This window comes from Aricia agestis, chromosome 21 (genome assembly GCF_905147365.1).
Source record: "Aricia agestis chromosome 21, ilAriAges1.1, whole genome shotgun sequence".
NCBI lineage: Eukaryota > Metazoa > Arthropoda > Insecta > Lepidoptera > Lycaenidae > Aricia > Aricia agestis.
In genome coordinates this window covers 10,023,160-10,040,740 of record NC_056426.1, presented here as the reverse complement: position 1 = coordinate 10,040,740, position 17,581 = coordinate 10,023,160, and the positions used below count along the sequence as shown (strand labels likewise).

The following is a 17,581-nucleotide window of genomic DNA, read 5'->3' as shown; positions in this document are numbered from 1 at the left end:
AACCTCTATTCTCCCCAAATATTATTGTAATTACTTTCTTATTTTTTTAGGCTATTATGATACTACTTATCTGAAACTCTAACCACATTAATATTAAAAAAGCATTTTGTCTGAGTCTTTTGAACATACCACACAAGGACAATAATCCGTATCCACTGTATTTTTAATAGCAAGAGTGTCATAAACTATGATATTTTCCTTAACTACAATAAAAAACATCATTAATTTTCACTCTTTATTACTGTATCTTTATAATACAACCTTTATCTGTTAGATTTAGACTAAGCCTCACGAACGAAGGCTACAGTACTACCAAAAAGAATACACATCAACTTTTAATCGTCAGTCATATTTGTACAGCCTGGTCACTGAACATACAGAACAGCGTTGCCATATTTTTTTTGTGCCAAGTCGGGATTTTGGAACTTCTTGAGTGAAAATAGCGGGATTCTTCCGTCAAAGACGGGACATAATATTAAAAAAACCTTTAAAAACAAAAGTTTTCGGATTTTTATCTCTTTATTTGATTTAAAATTACGTTTACGTGACAATAGATAGCAAGAGTAGCCATAGAAAATCCACCCATCTATCTCCCACTCTCATCTTCATTACACACCTTTCTTTTTTCAGCATGCTGCACGTATGTTCGAGTTATCCACGAAAAGCGGGACTAGGCCTTACGTGAGTGTAAGAGATAGGAAATCGGAAAGTAGCCTATCACTTACACTCACGTAAGAATATTAAGCTTATTTTCACAAGTACGATAGCCCAATTTAAAGTCGATATACTTTCTTTTTATTAGAGTACTGTAACACCTTTTCTTTCACATACTTACAGCTATGGACACTCATAAAATCAAGTGTAGAATCTGCAAAAGCAGTTTGGAAAAAAATGATACATCAATGTACTTATTATGCTTTAAATTTAGTTATTTAAACTGTAGTAGTATAGTTAAATTTTTTCCAACATTTCGGGGAAAATATTTAAGTATAGTAACACTGCACACTTAAGTCAAATTCGAATATCGAACTAAATTATTATGTAGCTGCTTACACATAATATACCTAACCTATAGAAAAAGTGATTTATCATATTGTATTAAAAATTAATATATACTTTCTTACAGATAAGATAAACAGACAGTTCTTTAATTATAATTATTTTTTAGAAGGTCAAAATTGAAACACTACTTGACGTTAAGTTCAAACTCAGGATGTCTTTATCTTTCTGTTAAGCAGTAACAGCCTATTAGAAAAACTTTAAATAGAATTTCAGTAATCGACTCTTAGACCTTAGCACAGAATGTCAAATCAATTTTATAATCCACAAAGTCCTCAAATTCAACTATATTAAGCATTAGAATTTTAATGGTAAGTTTAAAGTTATTCATTAGTGCAAAAGTCAAAGTGAACATTTGCACTGATGGCTCAATTCAGACTTACCGTCTTGCTAATAAAGAAATTTACGCAGCGTATAAACTTCTCAAGGTTTGTTTATCTTTGTATTTGAAAAGTCTCAAGAAAGACAAGGACAACAAAACTTGAAAAGTTATATAATGCGTAAATAATTTTATTAGTAAGAAGGTGTGACTATAGCTTATCATATATCACAGTAACAAGATTGTTACAATAAACCGGAGAAAAAATTACAATGTCAAAATAAACTAAAAATGAGGGTAGTCGAAAAGCTCAGTGTTGCCATGTCCAAAATTCACTCATCCAAGAAGTGAGTTTTCAGGTACTTCATCATACCGAAAGTGCGAAACCGTTTCGTGCCTATCACCTTGTATAACGCGTCGTCGCAGATCGCGAATTGTTTGTTGTTGGGGTCATATAGGTTCTTTTCCTTGATGATTGTCCAGACTTGCTTGACTACTTCGTGGCGAGGCATCTCATCCTTGCCCATCAGCTCAGCGAGCGCTGGAGACAGTTTGTAGGCTCTGGTGTAGCCGCTCGCTTTGCCTCGACCGCCAGCCTGAAATATAACAAAAGTTTGAGTTTACTATTTAAATTGGTAGGCGTTAAGGCTGTCCATCTTATGCTTTGCTCATATTATAAAAGATGATCTTGTAAATAACTATTCTTCGTAATTTAGTTTTAAAGGGGTTTTAGATTAGAGAATACTTCTACATAGTTATAATCCTGTACCTTTTTAGGTTTCGCGGCTTTCTCAGTCTTCTTTCCCCAGTCGCTGTCGGAATCACCCTTCTTCTTCTTACCCTTCTTGGCTGGCTTCTTCTTTTCCTATAATGATAAAAATAATAATTGTTAACATAATACATAATACTTATTTCTGGGGGTTGTGGTGTGATTTCCCATGGGGACCAACCGAATTGGGGAATTTGAAGTTATTTTTATTTGTTTTATTTACTTTTGCTTACTTTTTAAAGATTAATGTAAGTATGTAAAATAAATGTATTGTTGTTCTGAATAAAGGCTAATAATAATAATAATACTTATTTGTGGTTTTCATTAGTAGCAACCACTAATGCTATCCTACTACTGGGCAAAAGCTCTCTCATAAGTCAAACACTGAAACAAAACGAAAAGGGAAAGACACGATGATGCACAAGTGCAATACAAAATTTGTATGGCACTTGTGCATTGTCGTGCTATATAACCTCTCAATTTAGTATCGCTTTTTTGCCAAGTCCCGTCCCGTTCATCTTGTTTTGTTGGTATTAGGCTCACCATGCAACTGGTATTATAACATCAAATTACCTCTTCAGAGTCACTGTCATTTGTGCCGTTAGCATCATCATCCTCATCAGTGCTCGCCTTGCGCTTCTTGGGCGCTGGTTTGGCAGCCTTTTTAGGTGGTTTCTTGTCTTCCTCCTGAAATAACGTTTTGTATTTAATTACCGGTAACAATAGGTGTTAATGTAAGAGCTAAATAGACCACACGGATAGAAGAGGCTTACACAAAATGAGTTGAGTATCATAACTATTTTACCCTGTAAGACTTGTAACCCATTGTATTATTAGGTACTATTGACACAATTTGCTGAAATTGGACCAGTAGTTAAGCAGCTAGGAGGGCACAAGCATACATAGACTGCCAGACAAATTGTTATGGCTTTGCTGCAGTCGGGTAAAATAAAAAAAATATAGATAAGAAATAACCGATTTCTGCCACGCATTATAAAGCTCTGGAACGACGACGACGACAGACCAATATGACCTGCAGGCTGCAAACCTTCAAGAAGAGTGTTTTCCCACTTAGCGACAAGGCACCTGATTTTCTAATGTCGCTCATGTCCATGGGTAGTTGCTTTCCATCAGGTGACCAGTTCGCTTGTTTGTCCCCGTATTTTATACCTAATAAAAAATAGAAAGTTACCTCCTCCGAAGCCTCTTCCTCATCTTCCTCATCAGATGCCTGGTTGTTGACGTAGTCCATCACAAGCTGATCAATCATCTTCTTTTTGTCACTGAGGTCAGTGTCAAACACCTCTTCTAACTTCTGTATCACCTTCTTGGTGGAAGTTTTAGCGAGGTTCGCATTCTTGAGAATCTCTGAAATTGATTATAATCATGAAACAAAAGTCATTTTGTCGTTTTTTTGGCCTCTACTACTCATAGGATATCCATTATACATATTAAATTTCATCTAAATTGGTTCAGACTTCAGGGTTTAAGCGTAAGAAATAATATATAAGAAGTAATATCCATATTATCAACCCATCAATCCCCAAGCGGCACCCGGCTGCCACATAGCAATTATTGAAAATCTATTGTGTCTGCGATTCCCGCGGTCGAGGTATTCAAGAATATAAGTGATTTTGGAGTATTTAAGAATTAATTATAGATTATTAATAATAAAGTAAAAAAATAAATTAGTGTGTTTACTTATATCAAATGTGATTTAAACAAACTAATTTATTTTTATTAATATATAATATTAAAAAAATAAAACGTTTTCCCCTAAAATATAATTTTGTTTAAGTTGCCATAAATAAAAAAAGAAGTAGAAGAATCATCAAATCGCAACAAATATGGCGTCTGTCAAAGAAATATTAATAATTTATCGAAAATTATTAAATAATTAATTAATTATACATTTTTAACCAAAACTTTTCGGATGATAATTGTTTTCTATAGCAATGCGCATCAAATGACGCCAAAATGCACTTTTCAGTTGCCGCCATTACAGCGTGGCATAGGTGAACGCTCGTCGACAAAAGTTACGCGTTGTATAAAAATAAACCATCAGTGTGCAGGCCCACACAAAGCTTTATAAATGCAGATAATTATCAAAAATGATCCGCACATATAATACCTATATCTTTCATTTGAAACATTTCTCCTAGAACGTCATACTATCAGAGATATTTCGATAAAATCACCAAGGAAATAGAAGTTTTTGCAAACACTGTATTGGAAGCCATTACATGGGCTTTAGTATAGAGGATAACATTTTTATGAAATAACTACTTAACGTTATAACTTTTAGCTTAATTTAATTGTTATAATAATTCTTACTTACTCTCAATTTCTTTTTCAAGATCTGCTTTGCTAACTTCTGCCATTTTTCTACAGTGATTCCTCCTTCAGTACAACTTGGACTCGAGAATTGAGAAAGGAAGCGCAGCCACACAATAATATACCTACGCGCTAGATGCTACACGGCGTCGAAACGAATTCTTCCGAAGTGCATTCGGCTGTCATCGGCGAAATAAATTGACCAATAGCGTGTCTCGAAAGTTTTCCGTCCCTATAACTTTGGCCCGCGTTGTTACGAGACTGGCTGATTTAGCTGTCATATCACTATGATGTTACTTTAGACCAATGACAGCTCTTTATGAATTTACGCCCGTTTTGTGATTGGTTGAAACTATGGATATTAGCAGTGTTGCCAAATTACTAGTTTTATAATTTGATTTAGTAGTTTTTACCGTATTTTATTTGGGTTACTCTATATTCATGATATTAATATTTTGTTTAATAGCTACTAGCATATGTCTTGAAAACTTAATGCCTACTCCACGGAAAAAATAATTTTTTCACGCTAAAATAAGCCTAGGGTTATTGTATGATGCCATTTTGGCCCTATCTCTAGTAATTCACGAGAGAGTAAGTGCACAGGTTAAAAATGAACTTGCGAAATTTACCCGTTGTCGGTACACTTATATTTAAGTTTGTAGCACACATGTTAAAAATGGGTTTGTGTAGCGCCAGTCGCCACTTTCTAATTCTAATAAGTTAACCGTGAGCCAACCGGGCCTCCGTACTATCTGCCTAGGAATCAACTTCTCTGATAAGTGGTACATTTTTTGTACTTTCGGAAATTTTATTATAGGTCTACCAGGATCTAATGGCATATTTTGACGGCAGATTTTCAACAAATATCCTTAATCATTGGATAAATTTTTGTTTTTGCATGTTTCACACACAGAATAAGCCGCTATAAGAAAAAAAGGATAAAAATGTTTTATTCCAATTACCCCGGTATTTCTAGAGTGTTTAATTTCTCACTTTTTGCCATCAGATTCTGGTAGACCTAGAGTTTGGTTGGTAGTTTCTTGTATGCTAACTAGTAGGTATTAGTAGTTCTTCTTCTTTTTTATTAATGGCTCCTTTCACAATCAAATAATATGCAACACTATCTGTCAATGTCATTCAGCTGTCAAAGCCATGTGTGTACGTTCGTATTTGTTGTCCTCCTGTTTATAACCTTGTAAATTATTATTTTAACAATAAATACAGTTAATTTGACTCACAATGGCCAAAGTAAAGAATAAGCGTAACGCAAATCTAGCGGATAAAGTTCACAAGAAGCGGAAAGCGGATGCCAACAAAAAAAAACTAAACCCTTTCGAGGTTCATATAAATCGCGAAAAACTTAAAGTTTTGGGCAAAAAATCTAAACATGACAGAGGATTACCCGGTGTGTCCAGAGCTAAAGCTATTCAGAAGGTAAGATTTAGTTTAAAACCGTATTGTTTATACAAATCAACATTTTATTTAGGTTCTGCTTACATCTACAAATTTTTAGTTATGAAGTCAATTTTATGGATTTCTCTTTATGTGAAGATTGCAATAGCCTTATCAAAATATACCCTTAGTAGGACTTATCGTTATTCCAATATAATAAACAGACAGGCTATGGTTGTATTTTTAACCAACTTCGAAAAAAGGAGTTTATCAATTCAACCTGTATGTATGTAATATTTTCAGAACTGCCTAGTTTTCATATATTATGTTAGTCTATATCTAATCGTGAAAACCTGTCATTGGCTTTCTTTTTCTATAATGTCGATTCTATTGTATTGTAAGTTAAAGCTGTTGGTTTTCCAAAATAAATAAATATATCAGCTTCAGAACAAATGTGCCAAATTTCAAGTGTATGTATGTATTTATGTTTGTGTTTGCATATCTCCGGAACTACTAGTCCGAATTAAGTAATTCTTTTTCTGTTGTACTATGTATTATTTAACTTACGGAATACTGCAAGTTTCATCAAAATTGTTTCCGTAGTTTTTGAAAAACAGAATTTTAATTCTTAATTACATACAATTTTGAAGTCAGTTTTATCTTTTTAAAATACTATTTGATTCTTTGTATAAATGATAAGGCTTTTGGACATGAGTTCCAATCTTCTATCTTCATGATTGCCCTTGCCCTTAAAAAATTACTTATATATATTTTTTTCAACATTTCTTTATAAGCCAACATGCCAACATAAGTAATACATATTGTAATTCTTTCAACAGAGAAAAGAAACCTTGGGCACAGAAATGAAACTTATGCACAAAACCAATGCATTCATTGATCGCCGAGTTGGTGAGAAAGGAGATCTGTCAGCTGAGGACAAAATGCTCGCTCGGTTTGCATCGGAGCGAGCTAAACATCACAGTAAAAAGAGTATTTATAACTTGGCAGATGATGAGATTTTAACTCACAGGTTTGTTAGATAACTTTTTTAATATTGTATTCCATGACATGCCCATATAAAGTTAAGCTTATCATAATATGGCTTTTTGTTTTCAAATTCTTTAATCAAATTACATTTTTATTAAATAATCAATAGAATAAACATGTTTTATACATCTTAACATCTAAGTAATGACTTGTGTATTGCCCATTAAGAATTTTGAAATATTATCCTTTTGAAAAATTATTTTAAGTTTACTTGCAATTACAAAACTAATGGTCATCCATATAGAAAATATAGGTTTTGAGCACTAATAATAATTTTGCTGCACACTGTAAGAACTAAAATCAATAAAATAATAATAGTTCAAAAATTTGATTGAAAATAAAGTATATTTTTTCTGGATATTTTCTAGGGGGCAAACACTAGAGCAGATTGAGAAATTTGATGATCCCCGGTCTTCCGACGATGAGGATGAGGAGAAGAAATTTGGTGGATTAGACAGTAAGTGGACAAAGTTTCTTTACTAACATAATTGAAGATGTGAGTGGAAGAATACAATAACTAACAGTAGAAAATTGCCATTTTTTGCATAAATGGTAGTGTTGGTAAAAATAGCATTAGCAATAATAATAAATAATTGTTAAATGCCCATTAGCAATAATTAAATTAATATAATGTTATCATGCGCAGCAATAGTCTGCGATCATGTAAAAAATTCACGTCCGCGCTGTTCCGCGGCGCTGACTGTTAATGAATTCCTATTTTACACTTGATACGAAATAATACTCAACGCGAGCGAATGCGATGCGAATAGGATGCGAAACAGATGCCGCGTTTTAGCATCAACATTAGCAACATATTATATAGAAAATAGCATTAATTCCCATTACTAATAAATGGAGGCTTTATTGCCGGGAACATCATTTGAAATAAAAAAAAAACTGTATTTTATGTGTAGCTATATTAGCCAGTTGACAAAGTAGATAAGTAATAAGGTTTGTTCAAATTATAAGGGAAAAAATGAGTAAATCATTTTTTCTCTTGTATGTTACAAAATGTTAGTTATCATGTTCTTCAACTCACGTCTTCATAACATGCTGATGACACCGCATAATTCTGCTTTTGCAGATAAAAATAGTCACACTGAAGCTATTGAAGTAATGTGTAATAATAATTATGTAGTTTTCAAATCATTTAAGAGTGACATCATGAATATGCATGAGCCCCGGTAGAAATAATTTCCAAGAGGTGCAGATTTTAGTTTTCTTTCTGTTCTTTTCTTTTCCCTTTTTATGAACAACAGTGACTGTCTATTTACGTCAACAGAATACATTTAGTGCCGAAATATTACGAACTATCCTTGTATGGCATGGTAATAGGGTTACAAAATGCTTTTTATTTCAATAATTCCTCTTGATCCCGAGATTACCAAGGTGTGCAAGTGCACCCCCTGGCACCCCCCTGCCGGCGCCCATGTGAACATGGTTTTATACACATAGTTTTAATTTGTGTTTGGTTGTAAAAGTATTAAAAATATGAATACTGCATATAATATTCACATTTACTTTCAGATGAATTTGTTGGCGAAGGTCACTTTGGTGGCGGATTTTTATCGAAATCAGACACAAAGGATGGTGCCAAATCCCACAAAGATCTCATAGAACAGCTGATAGCAGAGTCCAAGAAGAGAAAAGCAGAGAAACAAAAGGAGAAAGAGGAGACTTTGGATCTGACTGAGAAATTGGATAGCGAATGGAAAGACTTACAGCCAGTTGTGTTTAAACGAGCAAGAGTTGAGGAAGAGTCCATTATTGATAAGCTTTTGAAGAAGGCAGATGCTGAGAAAGGAGCAGACTACGATAAAATGATGAGGGAATTGAAATTTGAGAAGAGAGGAACGGTAAGTGTATAACTTTTTGAGGTTTGCATTTCTTCTTCTTCTTCTTTTGGTGTAAGTCTCCCCATTTAGGAGTTGCCAGCGTCAATTTATTTACAAAAAACCTTGCAAAATGTTATGACAATCTTCTTCTTCTTTTAAAAATGGCCGCCTCGGTGAGTTGCCAATGTCAGAGTGGCTTAAAGGACTTTGCTCTATGTAGCGAAGGTCTGGTGATCACAAAAAATGTTTTTTTAATTTTTAAAATATTTTTGGGCCTTTTATAAAATTAAATGCTATACCTCTTTTATTAACAATCTAGGTATCAATCTATTATATTCTATCATATCATATTATGTATCAAAATCATGCATCAATCATGATTCTGTTTATTTTTAAAATAGCCATCAGATGGACTCAAAAGCCAGGAGAAAAGTGAAGCAGAGGAGAGAAAGAAGTTAGAAGAGTTGGAGCGACAGAGGCAACAGAGAATGTTCTCTGAAGAGGAGATAAGTGCACCCAAATCAAACCAAGCAACTATGAAACATCGGTATGTATTGACCATAGCCTGTGCTATCCCACTGCTGGGCAAAGGCCTCCCCCAAGGTCTTCCATCTGTCTCGCTCCGACGCCACCGCAGGCCAGCCTGGCTTGTAGGCTTCCAGTTCATCTCGCCATCTTTTTGGAGGCCGTCCACGGCGGCGTCGTCCGTCCACTGGTACCCACTCTGTGGTGACCTTTGCCCAACGGTCAGGATGCATGTGGCTGGTATGACCCGCCCAGTCCCACTTTATTTTTGCAGCTTTCATGTCGAAGTCTTTAGCACCTGTTTTGGAGCGCAGCGTGCTATTTATTATTCGGTCAGCTAGTCTTACACGGTTACACCTAACATGCTGCGCTCCATTGCTCTTTGACAAACCTCGAGCTGGGACCTTTGCGACTTAGTCGATATTTTAAGATCTAGTCTAGATAGTCTAGATAGTATATATATTTTAAGATATAGTCAGTCAAATATTTGAGTTGAGTTAAATAATAATTTTGAAGATTATCATGTATTGTGATCTTGGACAGCCAAGATGCTGTGCAAGTGATTTATTAGCGTCTAAATTTTTTCTAGTGCAGGAAACGTAATTTTTTCGGATAAAATCTCTGTTCTGAAAACTATAGCCTGTCTGTTCATATTTTATAAAAATTTATTAAAATCAGTTCTGTGATCAGTTTAAGTGGAATGGCAATCAGACATACGTAGAATGTATGGATTCAGGCTAATTTTTATTTATTTTCAGTTCCGCAGATGACTTAGATGATGGCTTTGCGCTTGATGATGAGAAAGAGTTCATGTTGGCCTACGACAATGAGGGCAAACCTCTCGTGCCGGAGCATATATTGAAGGATTACTCAGGTAAAGCACTTTGATGACAGACAGACAGACAGTGGAGTCCTATTTACACTTTAGCTAAGTATTGCATGGTAAACAGCCTTTTTAACAGCTTCAGAGTTTATTATATACTAAATGACGCCCGCAACACCGTGGCGGCTAATCGCGCATGAACCGTACATTTTTCCGGGATAAAAAGTATCATTTGTCCTTTCCCAGGACTCAAAGTATCACCACACCAAATTTCATCAAAATTGGTTCAGCAGTTTGGGTGTGAAGAGGTTACAGACATTCACATTTATAATATTTTTTAATTTATGTAACTTGTTAATAAACTTATCTGCTAAAATTTCAGTTCCACCCTCAATGAAGAAGTTTAATGATGGTGTATCAGATACATCTGATGATGACGATGAAGAGGAAGAAGGGAGTGACGAAAGTGGTGATGATGAAAATGACGAGGACGCTAAGGAAAACGATGATGACGAGGACAATAAACAAGATGATGACAAAGACGAAAAAGATAAGGTCGGAAATGATAAAAAGAAAAGCAAAAATGATGACAGTATTTTCGAGTTCAGCAGTGATGACGAATCTGATGCTAATGAGGAAATAAAACCAAATAAGAAGGAAAAAGTTAGTGAATCACAAAACAAGAAAGAAAAAAGGAAGACAGAAGAAAAGCCCACAGAAGAATCAGACGAAGACAGTGAATCAGATGATAGTGAAACAAACAATGAAAATGTAAAAAATAAAGAAACTGTAACAAGTAGTAAAAATGAAGAACAAAGTAGTTCAGAAGAAGAAGATGATGATGATGATGAAAATGTCAAAGAAAGTGTGGAACAAGTAAAGAATAAGCAAGATATAGAAATGAATAATAGTAAATTAAGTATAGAAAAAGTACAAAATGGATTTCAAAATAATTCAGATTTAGACAGCGAGGAATCAAGTGATGAATCAGGGGATGATGAAGATGATGACGATAATGTTAAAAATAGGTGTGATGAAGTTAATAGGTTACAAAATGGTGATAAAATAAAAAGTGGATCGGAAGCGGAGAGTGAAGATGATAATATAGGATCCTTCTTCAATCTCAAAGGTGCAGACTTTAATTTCAATGTAAGTATTTTAAATTATTTTAATCCACAAAGGCGAAATTATAATTTAAGGTGTAATGTACTTTTGTTTTAGTCAGATAGCATAAAGAAACATACAAATTTTGATGTGATGTTGAAAGCTGATGTAGTTAGAACAATAATTATGGTACATAATTTTGACTACAATTTAGTAAAACACTTGTGGTGTTTATATATTAAGTTTTCTTTCAGGAATTACTAGCAGATAAGTCACCAGCGCAACAGTCAACAGCAATCGAGAAACTGATAAAAAAATACGATCCAAGCTTAGCTGAGAACAACAAAGATATATTAAGCAAAATATATGCACATTTACTACAATATGTGAATGACATCTTCAGTAATTTAACAGATGAGGGCGAAATAATAAAATCGTTTTTGATATTCAACAAAATAGTACCACACATGTACGATTTGGCGCAGAAAAACAAGGTGTCCTCTAAAAAGTTTATGGTGGAACTATTGAAAGAAAAGCACGACAGATACAGGCGGAATCCAAGAAGAGTACCCAATTTGGACACTTTAATATTCTTCAAGTTGGTATCACTGCTGTATCCTACCTCCGATTTCCGACATCCGGTGACGACGCCATCTTTGATTTTCATGACGGAAATTTTGAGGTTATCTAAATTTAGAGACGCTTATTCCATATCTCGGGGTTTATTCGTCGTATCACTAGTTTTGGAGTACACAGTATTGTCCAAAAGATACGTACCGTCAGCTGTGAATTTCCTGCGAGGAATTTTCTATTTATGTGCTAACACCTCCATTCTGAATCCAGTCCAAGTCGTCCCGCCATTCAGGCTGCATAAAGATTTGAAAATTTTGAAATTGGAATGCGACTGTACGAAATTGGAAGTCGAACCCAAGATGGCAGCCAAAGATTTGATTTCCGAATTGGACGATAAATTTAAAATTAGATGTTTTTCAACTTCTGTGTTGATGATTAAGGAGTTTTTCAATAATTACAACGATATGGAACCGTTGGAAGCGATATTTGAGCCACACTTACAGCTACTAAGTCGGGTAGATTTGGATTTGTATCCGAAATGGATATCAAAAATGGTGGTCGGTGTTATCAACCATATGAAGGAAACATTAGAAGTTAAAACATATACATTGATGACAGCAGAGAAAGTAAGACCGAAGGCGCTAAGGTTATACGATCCAGAAATACAGGAAGTGTAAGTATTTTTATTTCAATTTATTTTCATGAGTATAGGTCGCGAACAACTTTACGATCGTTTGTCAAAAATGGATGGCGAAGGCGCAGTGTTCGATTTTTAAATCTCTTTGGCAGGGTGAGGAGTGTTTATGGCGCGCGGACACGTTATTGGTAGATCAGTGATTAGACGCATTGTTATTGGCAGATCGTGAGATGGTCACACGTAATTGGTAGATGATGTACACATGTGCCAATCACCCTCTTCAGTTTGACAATGTTAAAAATACCGCAATAAGAATTCCACCAAAACAGACCTAGTGATTTTAAAGCCGTATTCGTCGCATACAGTTGTTTTCTTTTTATATTAATTAATACTAGAGATCGCCCAATGGTCGAAATTCGACCTTACTTGCAACGACATTAGGACTGCTACCTATATTTTTTAAAAATATTGACTTCATCATAGTTTTTGTCAATTCTTGTCTCTGGGACTCAGCTGATCTCAGACTGGCCGTTTATCTAAAATTAAATTAAAAAAAAAACAATAATCCATTTTCAATTTGTCAACTTGTTGTTAACAGACTTCAACCATAAATAAAAGAGTATAATTCGTATGTATAGGCTTGTCACTCAAAAATCTGTCATTTTCCTAGTAGTAGTGTCGTAGTGTGTGTAACGTTTTATTTGTTAAAAATATATATGATAAAAGTATAATTTTAAAATAATATTAGCTCGATGCACTCCTTCACCATATAAACTATAACTGTGCGAAATTTCATGCACCTACGTTTTCCCATTTTTCGTAAAAAGGGTTACAAAGTTTTTCTCTCACGTATTAATATAATATATCCCTCTTAAAAGGCCGGCAAACGAGTTGCGAGTGTCCAATGCGACGGTAGTTGCTTTCCACCAGGTGGTCCGTTTATTAGTTTGCCCCCTAACTTTATGTATAAAAAAATTAATTATAGTGAGTGTGGCAAATCTCCAATACTGCTATGGAATTATAGCTATATGCACTTGCCGGGGTGGCGCGCTTAGCCACACTCACTATGTTATTTCCTTCCATCGTGGATTCTTGGAAATCTATTGTTATTCTATTGTTGTCGCGATCACCGGTGATCTTATGGGGCTTCATAGGTTAAATAACGAGACGTTCCGCGCGGCTTTGCCCGCGTAAATTAGATATTTCACAGACAAATTAGTCCACAAAAAATAGCCTATCACGAGGTCTACTTCTTATCTATGCCAAATAACAGAAAAATTGCTCCAGTAGTTCGTGATGAGCGCTTTCAAAAAATTTCCCCTGTTTTTCCACATTTTTCTGTATTTCTTCGCTCCTATTAGTTTTAGCGTGATAAAATATAGCCTTCCTCAATAAATGGGCTATCTACCACTGAAAGAATTTTTCAAATCGGACCAGTATTTCCTGAGATTAGCGCGTTCAAACAAACAAACAAACAAACTCTTCCGCTTTATAATATTAAGTATAGATTTGCTGTAGCTTTACGTAATTTCCCCACAACAAGTAATGTAAATTAAATTTAATTATTATTTTAGATTCACTGGCAAGAAGCACACAAAATTAACCAAGGAGAAGGCAGAACAGATGAGGTTAGAGGGCAAGTACAAGAAGGAGATGAAGGGAGCTCTGCGAGAGATCAGGAGAGACAAGTCGTTCATAGCATCCGTGAAGATTAAGCAGAAGATACAGAGGTGAGTTTTAATTTGGGAGGTTTATGTTACCGATTCATTGCGGCGCACATTTTTGAAAACTTTTAGTAGTGGCGGCATATAATTTTCTTGTGACACGTCAGCCGTGTCAGACGCTGTAGTGGTTGTATAATTATATGTCTCGTTATAGATGTTGCAAACCTTTTGTAGGTTTCAAATATGGAGTGTAGATGGAGGAGAACTATCTCTGTATGTAAAAGTGTCCGCTGAAATGCGTTAAATTAGGGTGGCGCTACAGCAGCAACAGGGTAAATTTTAAATCATTTAGCAGCTTTTATTTCAGCTATTTTAGGTTATATTTCTCAAAATATATTGGTATTAACCCAGTAATTCTGTGACTCGGCTATTCGGCTAACTTCAATTCATATTTTGTTACCATCGGCTACATTCATTCCATACCCTTTGCTGCAGCTAGCGCCACTCTTGGAGGATTTTTCAACTGTTATTTACTGCGTACAGCTGGACACTTTTTCAAATATCCCCCATATAAGATAGTTCTCCTCCATCTACCCTCCATAGTTTCAAAGTTAGAAAAATGACAGCCCTTTATTTTTTTTCAATATTCAGAAACGAAGCGTAAAACATGCCTATAGTTTTACGTTGAAAATTAAGATGGTTTTGTTCAGAGTAGAACCTTCTAAAGTGTAATTTGAGGGAGATACAATCGTTTTAAAAATGACACGGCTCCCGTGTCATATGCCATATTATGTTAAAAAATATATGACACGGCTGCCGTGTCATCCGCACTGAATCACTGAACACTTAGATTGGCATTGGTGCTCGAAAATAGTAACCGATTTTGATTTGATATCTAAAGCCGGCGTACGTACAAGGTACACGTCAACTGCATCAGAAACGGGCATACGCTAATAACGCTTCGTACGCACTTTCGCTACTTACAAAATTTTATTTTGTAAGTATACAGTGTGTAACAAAAATAAGTGATAATACTTTAGGGTGTGTACGTGTTCCTTGTAGAGAGTTCACTGTGAAAGTAGCAGCGCTGAAAGACCAAAATTTTTTTTCGCTTTTGTATGGGGAAACTCGTAACGCTCGGGCCCTTGTCCATACAAAAGTGAAAAAAAAATTTCGTCTTTCAGCGCTGCTACTTTCACAGTGAACTCTCTACCAGGAACACGTACACACCCTAAAGTATTATCACTTATTTTTGTTACACCCTGTATAGTATAAAGTAATGTTATAAATTGTTGTACGGTGCAATACGAAGCAACGAAATCCAAGCAATCCTACTACTTGATTCCAAGGCAATAGACGCTCAGTATAATCTAATACTAGCTATTTGACCGAGCTTCGCTCGGTAAAAACACGAATAAAATGACTTTTTCTAAAAATGATTACTAGCTAGATCGATTTATCGCCCCCGAAACCCCCTATATACTAAATTTCAAGAAAATCGTTGGAGCCGATTCCGAGATTCTAATTATAAATATACATAATATATACAAGAATTGCTCGTTTAAAGATATAAGATATAAAAATAAGTCGGGTTTTGCTTCCTGACGCTATAACTCCAGAACGCACGAACCGATTCCCACGGTTTTACATTCGTTGGAAAAGTCTCGGGCTCCGTGAGGTCTATAGAAAAAAAAATCAGAAAAAAAAGCAAGAAAACAGGGAAAATCATTTTATGGCAAAACAACGTTTGCCGGGACAACTAGTTTGTCATATTAATTATTATTATGATCACTCACTGCACAATAGCGAGTTTCTAAAACTTTTCAGTTCTGAATTTGGTTATGTAATGCTGTATCCACACATGCCGCCGGCTTCGGTGGCAAGGCAGTCTGAAAGCCGGCGACAAACCCGGCGGTATAAGCCGGCGGCTTGTGTGGATGTGCCATTATATTCGATAGAAGTTATACGAACGAATATATCCTGTAGCTAGTTATGAGTAGTAAATACTCTAAATAACATCCATCGATTTAATTCTAATGTCTTATTTTTTTATTTCCAGTGACAACGTAAGAAAAGAAAAGGTGAAACAGATCTACAAGGACGCTTCGGTGCAGCAGGGAGAGTTGAATAAACTAAAACGTATGAAGTGATTGTAAATAAAATGTTATTCGCCATTTTGTAGTTTCATTTTAGTTTAGAATAATCTTTTGTTGTTGAGTTTGTATTAAATGTGCAACAGATGGCGTTAGTTGTATAATATTTACTCGATGCAAAGCCAAGAGGGAAGATTTTTACTGTCATGTATGTTTGTTACATTGTAGGGCCTAAAATAAATTTAGTAACATAATTTGGCGTTACTTCCGTGCTATTAAAATGCATTAAAGAAAACATTATTATAATAAAATATTTTTATTACGTAAAAACAATAATATAAACATTGTAAATAACATATCTAACATATTAAACATAAAAAAAATAGATTACTTTTTTATCCTTTTTTATGACAAAATTGGTTACAACTCACAAGTCTCTCACCCAAATATCATTTTGTACTTGTTCATAAATTATACTTTGTGTTTCATTCTCACGGTTTTATTACAGGTACTTTGTATTGTAATATGTCGCAGTCACCCAGTTGGATTTGAAAATTAGATTAGGCATCTAATTTTCAGTCCGTTCCATATATCTATTTCTTAATAAGATGTCAGTCTACGTTACAAGGCACTGGCAGTGAAAATACTTATTAGTGGTTCTTGGTACAAACATAAGCCCCCTTAGTACTACAGGTACAAAAATAGTTAATGGGAATGCAATTTTTTCAATGTAAAGGCCGCGCCACACCGGAATGGCAGCGGCGAGGCGAGCCGCGATTTCTCAAGCGATGCTATGTATTACAATAATGAAGATAAAGTTTAAAATCATATGACACTGAAAGTGCTCGCCTCGCCGCTGCCATTCCGGTTTGGCGCGGCCCTAACAGACAAGGGTGTCGCCAAAGGGCCGTCAAATATATTTATGTAGTAAAGTTTAATACATAGATAATGATATTAGAACAGTTCTAATTACAATTACTAGAGATCGCCCAGTGGTCGAAATTCGACCTTAGTTTCAACGACATTAGGACTACTACCTATATTTTGTAAAAAATATTCATCATTTTTTTTCAACTCTTGTCTCTGGGACTTAGCTGATCTCAGACTGGCCGTGTAAGCATTGTCTAATAGTATCTTAGATTCAATAACAAAAACTATAATCCATTTTCAATTTGTCAACTTGTTGTCAACAGACTTCAACCATAAATAAAAGAGTATAATTCGTATGTATAGGCTTGTCACTCAAAAATCTGTCATTTCTCATGTGTGTGTGTTGTAGTGTGTGCAATGTTTTATTTGTTAAAAAAATGTATGATAAAAGCATAATTTCAAAATAATATTAGTTCGATGCACTCCTTCACCATATAAACTATAACTGTGCAAAATTTCATGCACCTATGTTTCCCC

At 35.0% G+C, this 17,581-nt stretch overlaps 2 protein-coding genes across 2 annotated transcripts; one reads left to right on the top strand and one right to left on the bottom strand.

The window, feature by feature from the left end:
• Positions 1 to 564: 564 nt before the first annotated feature.
• LOC121737797 (upstream activation factor subunit spp27) lies at positions 565 to 4,641 on the bottom strand. The gene is made up of 5 exons (XM_042129493.1): positions 4,486 to 4,641; positions 3,340 to 3,515; positions 2,721 to 2,834; positions 2,148 to 2,243; positions 565 to 1,974 (listed from the first exon to the last, which is right to left on the bottom strand). Exons 1-5 carry the CDS (start codon positions 4,526 to 4,528, stop codon positions 1,711 to 1,713), a joined length of 693 nt encoding a protein of 230 aa, XP_041985427.1. The 5' UTR covers positions 4,529 to 4,641; the 3' UTR covers positions 565 to 1,710.
• A 971-nt stretch (positions 4,642 to 5,612) lies between these two features.
• LOC121737795 (nucleolar protein 14 homolog) lies at positions 5,613 to 16,255 on the top strand. The gene is made up of 10 exons (XM_042129491.1): positions 5,613 to 5,915; positions 6,713 to 6,903; positions 7,289 to 7,377; positions 8,448 to 8,776; positions 9,157 to 9,302; positions 10,039 to 10,154; positions 10,486 to 11,252; positions 11,462 to 12,453; positions 13,992 to 14,147; positions 16,141 to 16,255. Exons 1-10 carry the CDS (start codon positions 5,721 to 5,723, stop codon positions 16,229 to 16,231), a joined length of 3,072 nt encoding a protein of 1,023 aa, XP_041985425.1. The 5' UTR covers positions 5,613 to 5,720; the 3' UTR covers positions 16,232 to 16,255.
• Positions 16,256 to 17,581: the final 1,326 nt, after the last annotated feature.

Coding starts and splice junctions, on each gene's coding strand:
- LOC121737797 (XM_042129493.1), bottom strand. CDS start 4,528: ATGGCAGAAGTTAGCAAAGCAGATCTTGAAAAAGAAATTGAGA. Junction 3,516..4,485: donor TCTTGAAAAAGAAATTGAGA/GTAAGTAAGAAT, acceptor AATCAATTTCAG/AGATTCTCAAGAATGCGAAC. Junction 1,975..2,147: donor AAGCCGCGAAACCTAAAAAG/GTACAGGATTAT, acceptor GTTATATTTCAG/GCTGGCGGTCGAGGCAAAGC.
- LOC121737795 (XM_042129491.1), top strand. CDS start 5,721: ATGGCCAAAGTAAAGAATAAGCGTAACGCAAATCTAGCGGATAAAGTT. Junction 7,378..8,447: donor GAAATTTGGTGGATTAGACA/GTAAGTGGACAA, acceptor ATTTACTTTCAG/ATGAATTTGTTGGCGAAGGT. Junction 11,253..11,461: donor GTGCAGACTTTAATTTCAAT/GTAAGTATTTTA, acceptor GTTTTCTTTCAG/GAATTACTAGCAGATAAGTC.